Genomic DNA, 9,138 nt, shown 5'->3' on the forward strand with positions numbered 1-9,138 from the left:
GAATACTATTATAGTCAATTAGATTTTCTTCTACCTCCAATTGCGGTCCATTTAATTGTAAACAGAGAAGCAATTTTGCCAAAGAACATGTAAAAATTTACAAATTTAAACCACCCAGGTTACAATAAAATAACTGGAAAGTGAAAAATTAATCTTTCATTACAATAGACAAGAGAAGACAAACAATGTATTGGCCCAATTAAACCTTGCACTTTCCCCAACAGTGAAGAGAAACTGCATAACCAACATCCAACTTACAAATAAGTAAATAATTCACTCAATGGCAAGCAGTTGCTAAAATGTCGTCAATTTTAACCCAAACTAAGAGATTGTAGATATCAACTTTACGGTCCTCCAAGTATTGCATTCTCGATGTCTTCTCTACTTAGTGCATAACTGAATCTTCTCTCCACATCTTTCTCAAGATTCCCAGGTCCATTCTTCAGATACCTGCATCTCAATTCAAACATCTTTAGTTCACATTCTATACGGACAGACCTTAAATCATTATTGGAACCTAAAGCAATTTTGCAATTAAACCAATTTTGACAAGTCATTAATAAAATCTCATGGTGACAAGTGCGAGAATGTGGATTCAAGCTTGAGAGTTGCCACTGTGTGAGAAAGTATAGAAAGCTAGGTCCATATCCAGTCCACCCCTCCCAAGACCCCAAATGGTCAGGATCAAAATGGGGTAATGGCGAGATAGAGAGAGTGGGGGGAGGAAAATAAATGGAGAGGCAGAGAGAGTGGGGGCAGAAAAAGAATTAATTAAATTTCATGCATGGTCATTTGGATGTTAAACCATGGCAAGTATCAGCATTACATAATAAAGATATATTCTGATAATTTTTACTTCAATTTATACATGGTATGCAATATCCAAATTCAATCCAAGTTTGATCTGAATTCAATGGATAAGATTCAATTCGAACCAAAATATTGATGACTTAATTAAGGATCTAGATGTATCTGATTCAATCTAATTCATTTGCAGACCTAATAAGAAGGCTTAGGAACAAAGCTACAGATTGACCTCCTTTGAGTTTGAGGTGACATACCTATACCCCAGGGTACCTTATAGGTACCATCAATCTCAAGTTGAAATGGAACAGCAGACCAAATTGAGGGTAGTCTACGTGTTTTCATCTTCTTGACAATGGCACATAGATAAGTAAAAAGCCCTTGCTACATCCTGTGACATTGTTGGATATCCTAGGAATTTTCTGAGCTTAACAACATTGTTCTTTATAGTTCAGATCCACAGGTAACAAAACACTAGCAAAATTGCTAGCAACATCATATTGTATTGCCACCTGTCCCTCATATGCTGTCTTTGCATATGCAGCTATTAGTTCCCGAAAAAGTTTCCCTTTCAAAATACCATAATAACAGTTACAACACCATATTTCATTTCATTTTGTTCGTCGGTGGTTCTGTTTTCTAATACAAATTTCTGTAGTATTCCAAGGCCCACCACCATTGCAACTTCAAAGTTTATCTGTGAATTATCTGGATCAATTCTTATCATAGACTCACAGTACAAGCTTCATGTAAGCCATCAAAACCCCCAAAATCTCTAGTTTTTGTCTTGTAGAGATGATTTTAATCACAGTAAATGGTTCACTATTTAAAAATCAAGAAGGATGGATTTTTCATATTGTTTCTATGTATGTTCTGATTAAGTAGACAAAAAAATCCTTCAGTTCTAGTCATCAGAGATTGCATTATTAAGCATAAAATCTAAAAGGATGGTCTTCTTCACAGTTTTGGTGCAAACCCAACACATGTTGGCTTCTGAGGGAATGGTGGCTTACTTGCAACTTAGTGACTTAGAAAGAAAGAGAGAAGGGGGGGGGGAGTATTGGAGTAGTACATGCCCAGTGTTGCAAAGGAACAAACATTTTGTTAAGATGCCAGAACAAGTTCGTGCATGTCAGGACTTTACCACATATGAGGAACAAGTGGCGATACAACATGATGTTGCAATGTTGCCATTGTTTGTTACCAGAAGATCCACACTCTGTTCTCAGGTGATTTCTTATTACCTTCCTTTTGTATTCTCTTTATCTTTTAGTGAATTTCTATGCATCTTTCAAAAAAACAGAAGCTAAGAGTTTGTATGTCCATACCCTGTATAAAACCCAGGAATATGAAATAAAAACCATCTGAGCTAGATGCTACTTTAGCATGCTTAAAGAAAGCAGCATTTTAAAATGAGACTCTGGTTAAACAGTACAAGTTACATAATTGGGATCTTTATCTCAACATGATCTGAATAGTTTCCTCCCAAGTTCATACTAGGAAAGCAGAATAAAGTAAAAATGATAGAGATGGGATTTAGATTCCTGGAAGTTTAATTTGGCTCCTCATGGGGCATGAACTTCAAGTTTGAATGGCTCTTTTCTTTATATATTCAACTGTCGAGTAAGAAACGTCATGGTCCTAGAATCTATCCACACGCATTGTATAATTAAGAGTTAAAGGCTGCACTTGGTTGCACTTGCATATGAAATGAAAACAAACAGATGATTCCCTTGAAAATTATATTCAATAGAAAAACAAATCACTTCCCTAATGTTCTTGGTATTTTGCCTAGCCTGGAAAATGAACCTGAATGGTTGAGAGCTGAGACATATTGCAAGACATGGAATGAGAATACTGATGTCTGTTAGACAAACGAGTAAGGCAAAATTAGAAACAATGTCAAATTCCCACATTACTATTCACTTTACAGAAAATGTTCAATTTGCACATCCATTTTATGTGCAACCAAAGAGAATCAGCATGCAGATTCAGAAAAGAAAAGAGCAGGCAAATACAAAATGCCAATAGATCTAGCAACCTTCCACGGGAAAGAATGCAAATGCTCTTGATTGTAATAGCACGTGGGTTCAAACTTCATTCAGTATCTAACTAAGAAACCTATAATATAAGCTCAACCCCAGAAAGTCAAAGAATTTAAGTAAAAAATCAAAATCCCTAAATTAGCCGTCAACCCTACCCTCCCCCCCCCCCCCCCTTGCTTTCTTACCATTGTTAAACAATCCGAAATAAGGGCATGAACCATATCCTTTTTTTTTTTTTTTGAAAAAAGAACCATATCCCATTTAAAAGCAAACCAGATAAATCCAAAACAATCCATCTAACTTCAACCATAAAAAATAACGCAGTCAATTCAAGAATGCCCCAAAACTGAAACAAGAAGAGCAGTTAAGAGAACCCTAAGAATCTCAATGACAGAGCTTATGGTAAATAGAAAGACCTTATATAGAGATCGGTGACGTCAAGCGATAGCTGAGCGTGCCAATCAGACTTCTCGATAAACCAGATGGCTCGATCCTCTCTGCTCTGGTAAAACCCCAATTTCTTCAACCAAGATTCTATGCAGGGAAGGCTATGAGAATACAATGGTTTCTTCTTGTCTGGGAGCTTTTTAAGCCATTCTTCTTCTGCAGCGGAGAGCTCTGTTTCAGATGATTTCGAGAAAACTAGGGTTTTTCTTCTTTGTTGGATTAAGGATTGGGTACACGTAGGGAACTTGGTCAAAGGTAGTAAAGAAGGGAAAAGGGTGGTAAACCTAAAGGCATCCGTGGGAGCTGAAGAAGAGAGCGAACACGGACTGATAAATTTAGATACAGAAATGGTGGGCATTTTCTTTTTATCTCTATTATTCTATTTTAAATAAATAAAACAATAGTGTATCTACCCAAGACAGAGAGAGAGAGAAAGAGAATGAATGAATTGTCACAGAAGTAGAGATACTTCCTCCAAATCAGAATTCAGGAGAAGAAGAGAAAGAGCTGCAAGAGCAGAGAAAGGCGGTCGGTCCAAAATCAAAAGCTTTCTACCTTTATTATTTTGAGAAACGTGGGCCTTATCGTTCTGAATCTTACAAATACAAATATTAGAAATACTGCTCGTAAATTCTCCTCATTAACCGGGATATCGTGGGTCCCATCTTCATCCCACAAGTTTCTTTAAAAAATAATTATAAGCGATTAAAGCTTCGTTTTTTTTTTTCGGTAATCGAAGGAAAGACATATATCTTAGAACCTCATCAAGTAGGTTGAAAATCAAATGTTACATCAGATGGTGAAGCATTTACGAGCCAAGTACGCCAGTTACATAAATATTGAGTTTGACTAAGCTTTGTGTGTTGTTGTGTTGGCAGATCCGTGAACATGCTCAATCTCACAAACAAAGATCTGTGAACATGCTGAATCTCACAAACAAGACTAGGATCCTGTGGCATGATTTTGAGAATGTCCTATATGATTACACGATTTGCAGTTCTCAAATTCGGGTCCCACTTATTAATTTGCTTTATTACCCCAATTGCATCATACTCCATAATGGAGTTCATGTCCATGGGCTACAATTTTTTCAACTGAAGTGTGGCGTTAGACAAGGGCATCCACTCTCCTCATATTTATTTATCAGAGATACTAACACAATTGCTAGCATGTGCCAAAAGTGAAGGCTTCATTGAAGGAGTTAAGATTTGCATGAACGGCGTGTCTGTTACCCATTTGCTATTTGCGGATGATTGCATCATTTTCTACAAGGCGGATGTGTCATAGGTTAAAGTTCTAAGCCAAATCCTATCCATATCTGAGCAACTTTCGAGACAAAAAGCAAATTATGAGAAGTCCTCCATCATGTTTAGAGTAGCAATATTGCAACACATCACATAAAGTTTATTTCTCACATCCTCAAGGTCAGAAAGGCTTTGTAAGGCACAAAATATTTGGGCACCCGACTACGCGAATAAGATAATAGGATATTAACACATCAGCCTCTAGTGGACCGGGTGATATCTAAAATCACATCTTGGAACTCCATATTTCTATCCCAAGCAAGTCGCACCACTTTGATCCAATTAGTTGTCCAAGTCATTCCATTCTACTCTATGCAGCAATTCTCCCCCATGAAACACTCTCCAAACTGAACAAGTTGATGAGGGATTTCTGGTGGCATGCGGGTGAAAACAAATCCAAACACACAATACAATGGAGAATAGCAAAACAAGCAAAACAAAATGGAGGCCTAGGATTCAGAAAAAGTCAAGACATGAACAAGGCAGTCTTTGGGAAACAGGTGTAGAGAATGATATCCTCTCCCAACATATTGTGGAGCCAAATCATCAAATAAAGGTATTTCCCAAGTCAAAGCCCATTTCAAGCCAAAATCACCTGTAACTTATCACTATGGTGGCATTCCACACATAAACTTTTAAAAGAATTGAAGACAAACATAATATGGCAAGTCAGTTCAGGCAGGAACGTCTCAGTTTTCTCGGACCCATGGGTTCCAACTATTACATGGGGAATCCCACATCCAAAAGACACAATCCTTGAGTGTCACTATGATCAACATGTCTCATCATTAATGAACCCAGACCGGAGTTGGAACCACCATATTCTGGCCCAAACTTGTGATGAACAAACCTGCTCTCATATCCTTCAAATCACCCCTGACACAGAGTCAAGCCATGATAACATTTTGTGGAAACATAACACCTCCGGAATATACACAATGAAGTTGGCATACAAGGCTTTTGAAAATCAGAAACCATCATTCTCCAAAGCACACTTCCCATGGAAAGATCTATGGAAACTGAATATCCCCTATAGGTGTATAATATCCATTTGGAAAGTGGTGTGGAATGGCCTTCTTACCCAAAGTAAATGTACAAAATGTCTCCCCCCATCTGAAGCATATTGTCCTTTTTGTGTTTTTGTAGACACAAAAGGGAAACAACCTCACATATACTTCCCTTTCACAAGAGCAGTTTGGTGTGAGGCTCAGGTAGGGCTGAACCCAAATGACATCAAAGAGGAAGAGGAAGCTTTTATTTCCATCATAAAGTGGTGGAAAAAGAGGAGGAGATCAACCAAAAGATTTCACAAGAGCAGTTTGGTGTTGGCACGTGGTAGCCAACAAACCAAAAGATATCACCGAGTTCTTTAAGTTGGCAGACCAGTTCATCGGTACCGAGGAAGAGATCAACCAAAAGATTGACAATCCACCGGCGGAAAAGAGGAAGAGAGAGAATGAAGGGACGAACAACGATGGACAAAAAAGAATGAAGAGCAAGTCTCCAAGCAGGGGAAGAAGCAAGTCAAGAAGTCAATCCCTTTCATGCGAGCATAAGTTAGATCGGAGCTCCAGGACCCCACCCGTGGAGCGAACAAACTATACACCTTTGAATGCTAAGCGAGGAAAGATCTTAATAGCTATTAAGGATTCCTCCTTCGTCAAATGGCCTACCAGGCTAAGGGGAGACCCAACAACAAAAACCCAAATGTCTACTGCCATTTCCACCGAGATCATGGACACAACACGAAAAATTGCAAAAATCTCCGCGATGAGATCGAGGAACTTATTCATCGCGGGTACCTGAAGAATTACACCCTGCAAGAAGAGAGGGGACAAGCAGACCGACAGGGGGACCAGAGGAGGAATGCCCCTGAGACTAGCAGGCAGAATGAGCAGCCACCTCGATAGCTGCCAGAGGAAAGACCAGTTCGCGAAGTGATCAATATGATCACCAGCGGGTCCACCATTATCAGATTTACATCAGCAGTTGGAAGGACCTCAGTCCGGGAATTGAAGAACAAAGGCAAAAACCCGGCAAAGTGACCTCGGCTCGAAGAACCGATCTACTTCACAGAGGACGACGCACGCGGGATCCCGTACCCGCACGATGATGCTTTAGTGGTGAAGGTAAGGATCAACGACTTCAAGGTGAAACGCATCTTACTAGACTCAGGCAGTTCAGCAGACATACTCTTCAAGGAGACCTTCAACAAATTACAGTTATAGCAGAGCAACCAGAAATCGATAGATACACCCTTGATAGGGTTCAGCGGCGAAGAGGTCAGACCTCTTGGTTGAGTCACATTACACATGGAAGCAAGCACGTGGCCAAACATTGTACGATTTGAGCACACGTTCTTAGTAGTCACGACTCCCTCCCCCTACAATGCGATAGTAGGTTGGTCTATCATGCACGTTTTGCGTGCGATAGTGTCCACTTACTACTTAGTGATGAAATTCCCAACTGACTACAGGGTGTGAGTCGTGCGAGGTGATTAGCTCGAATCCCGCAAGTGCTACGTGGCCACTTTGAAAGGAAAATCAAAGCTAGTAGAGGACATCAAACTCGAGCAACCAGTGGAGTATACCAGCGAGCGAGCTACCCTGAAAGAAGAAACGGTCCACACACTAGTCTCTGTCATCAAACCAACCAAAACTCTTCAGATCGGTGCCTCGATCAATGAACCACTTCTAACCCAGCTAGTAAGTTTTTTACTTGAAAATTAAGATATTTTTGCTTGGTCCGCAATAGAGATGCCCGAGATTGATCCAAAAGTTATAACTCACAAGCTTAATGCCGACCCTTTAGTCAGGCCAGTAAGACAAAAGAAACACAACCTCATCCTAGAACGTTGGAGGGTAGTCGATGAGGAGGTCGGGAAGCTCCTCGCGACAAACTTCATCAGGGAAGTCCATTACCTGAGCTGGGTGGCCAACCCAGTTCTGGTGAAGAAGGCCAATGGCAAGTGGCGCATGTGCATTGACTACATCAACCTGAATAGAGCCTGCCTGAAAGACTGCTTTTCGCTGCCCAAGATCGACTGCCTAGTGGACATGACCTCAGGGCACGATTTGCTGAGTTTTCTGAACTCCTATTCTGGTTACAACCAGATTAGGATGGATTCTACTGACAAAGACAAGACCGCTTTCATAACTGAGCTCGGGTTTTTAAACCGTTGATCGACAATAAAGTAGAATGTTATGTTGATGACATGGTCATGAATACCCAGTTTTCAAACTCTTTGTTGAATGATTTAAATGATATTTTTCAAATTTTAAGAAGATATAATATGAAATTAAATCCGAATAAATGCGTCTTCGGAGTCACTTCGGGTAAATTCCTAGGCTATATAGTCAACCGACGTGGCATCGAGGCCAACCTAGAAAAAATAAAGGCAATCCTAGATATGAAACCACCCTAAAAAATAAAAGAAGTCTAGAGGCTGACTGGCCGGATAGCTGCCCTAAGCCGCTTCATGTCTAAATCGGCAAACCGATGCCTACCTTTTTTTTAAAGCTATAAAAAAGAGCAAGAACTTCAAATGGACCAAATAATGCCAGCTCGCTTTTAACAAGCTAAAAAGGTACTTAAGTACCACTCCAGTTTTATCTCAGCTTGAAGAAGGGGACGTGTAAAAACTATACCTCTCCGCAAGCGATGAAGTTGTTAGTTTGGTACTGAGCAAAGAAGTAGATCGGATCCAATGACCCATCTACTACGTTAGTAAAGTTTTGCAGGATGTAGAGACTAGGTATCCGGAGATCGAGAAACTAGCGTATGTGCTGGTCATAGCAGCTTGGAAACTTTGCCCATACTTCTAGGCCCACACTATCGTTGTTTTCACCAACAAACCCCTGAGGCAGATTCTGTTTAAACCCGAGGTATCTAAAAGGTTAACGAAGTGGTCCATCGAGCTAAGCAAATACAATATCCGGTATGAGCCATGACCAGCAGTCAAAGCCCAGGTCTTGGCAAACTTCGTAGCAGAGTGCACGTTAGCGACCCTCGAATTGACCGACCTTGCTCACACGATGGAAGTGTCAACCAGTGTGGCACCGGGCCTAGTCAGAGTGGTACCGACCTACGATGAAGAGCCCTGGATCCTCTACATTGACGGCTCATCCAACCAGCGGGGAAGCAGTGCAGGACTGATATTGTACGGCTCAAGCGAGGTGAAGCTAGAGTATGCTCTTCGGTTTGGATTCGAAGCATCAAACAATGAGGCAAGGTATGAAGCATTGATCGCCAAGTTGACCTTAGCAAGGGAAATGAAAGCAAAGTACCTCATCGTATGCAGTGATTCACAACTAGTGGTCAACCAAGTCAGTGGCGAATACAAAGCCTGCAACCCAACTATGGCAGCTTACCTGGCCAAAATCAAAGAGATCCTGCATAGCTTCATCTCCTGCTTTATTGCGCAAATTCTGAGGTCTGAGAACGCTGAGGCTGATGCCTTATCACGTCTAGCGAGCACGAGCGACAATACTATGCGAATGGTGTACATAGAGGACTTACCTTGACCCAGCATTCTCGAG

The 9,138-nt window shown here is 40.7% G+C and overlaps 1 protein-coding gene across 1 annotated transcript; it reads right to left on the minus strand.

Annotated features, from left to right (window-relative positions):
• Positions 1–73: 73 nt before the first annotated feature.
• Positions 74–3,881, minus strand: LOC148879708 (tRNA dimethylallyltransferase). The gene is made up of 2 exons (XM_088961349.1): positions 3,266–3,881; positions 74–450 (listed from the first exon to the last, which is right to left on the minus strand). Exons 1-2 carry the CDS (start codon positions 3,652–3,654, stop codon positions 345–347), a joined length of 495 nt encoding a protein of 164 aa, XP_088817475.1. The 5' UTR covers positions 3,655–3,881; the 3' UTR covers positions 74–344.
• Positions 3,882–9,138: the final 5,257 nt, after the last annotated feature.

This window comes from Nelumbo lutea, chromosome 1 (genome assembly GCF_056320005.1).
Source record: "Nelumbo lutea isolate HS-2025 chromosome 1, American lotus-T2T, whole genome shotgun sequence".
In the NCBI taxonomy this organism is placed as follows: Eukaryota; Viridiplantae; Streptophyta; class Magnoliopsida; order Proteales; family Nelumbonaceae; genus Nelumbo; species Nelumbo lutea.

Coding starts and splice junctions, on each gene's coding strand:
- LOC148879708 (XM_088961349.1), bottom strand. CDS start 3,654: ATGCCCACCATTTCTGTATCTAAATTTATCAGTCCGTGTTCGCTCTCT. Junction 451..3,265: donor GTCACCGATCTCTATATAAG/GTCTTTCTATTT, acceptor ATTGAGATGCAG/GTATCTGAAGAATGGACCTG.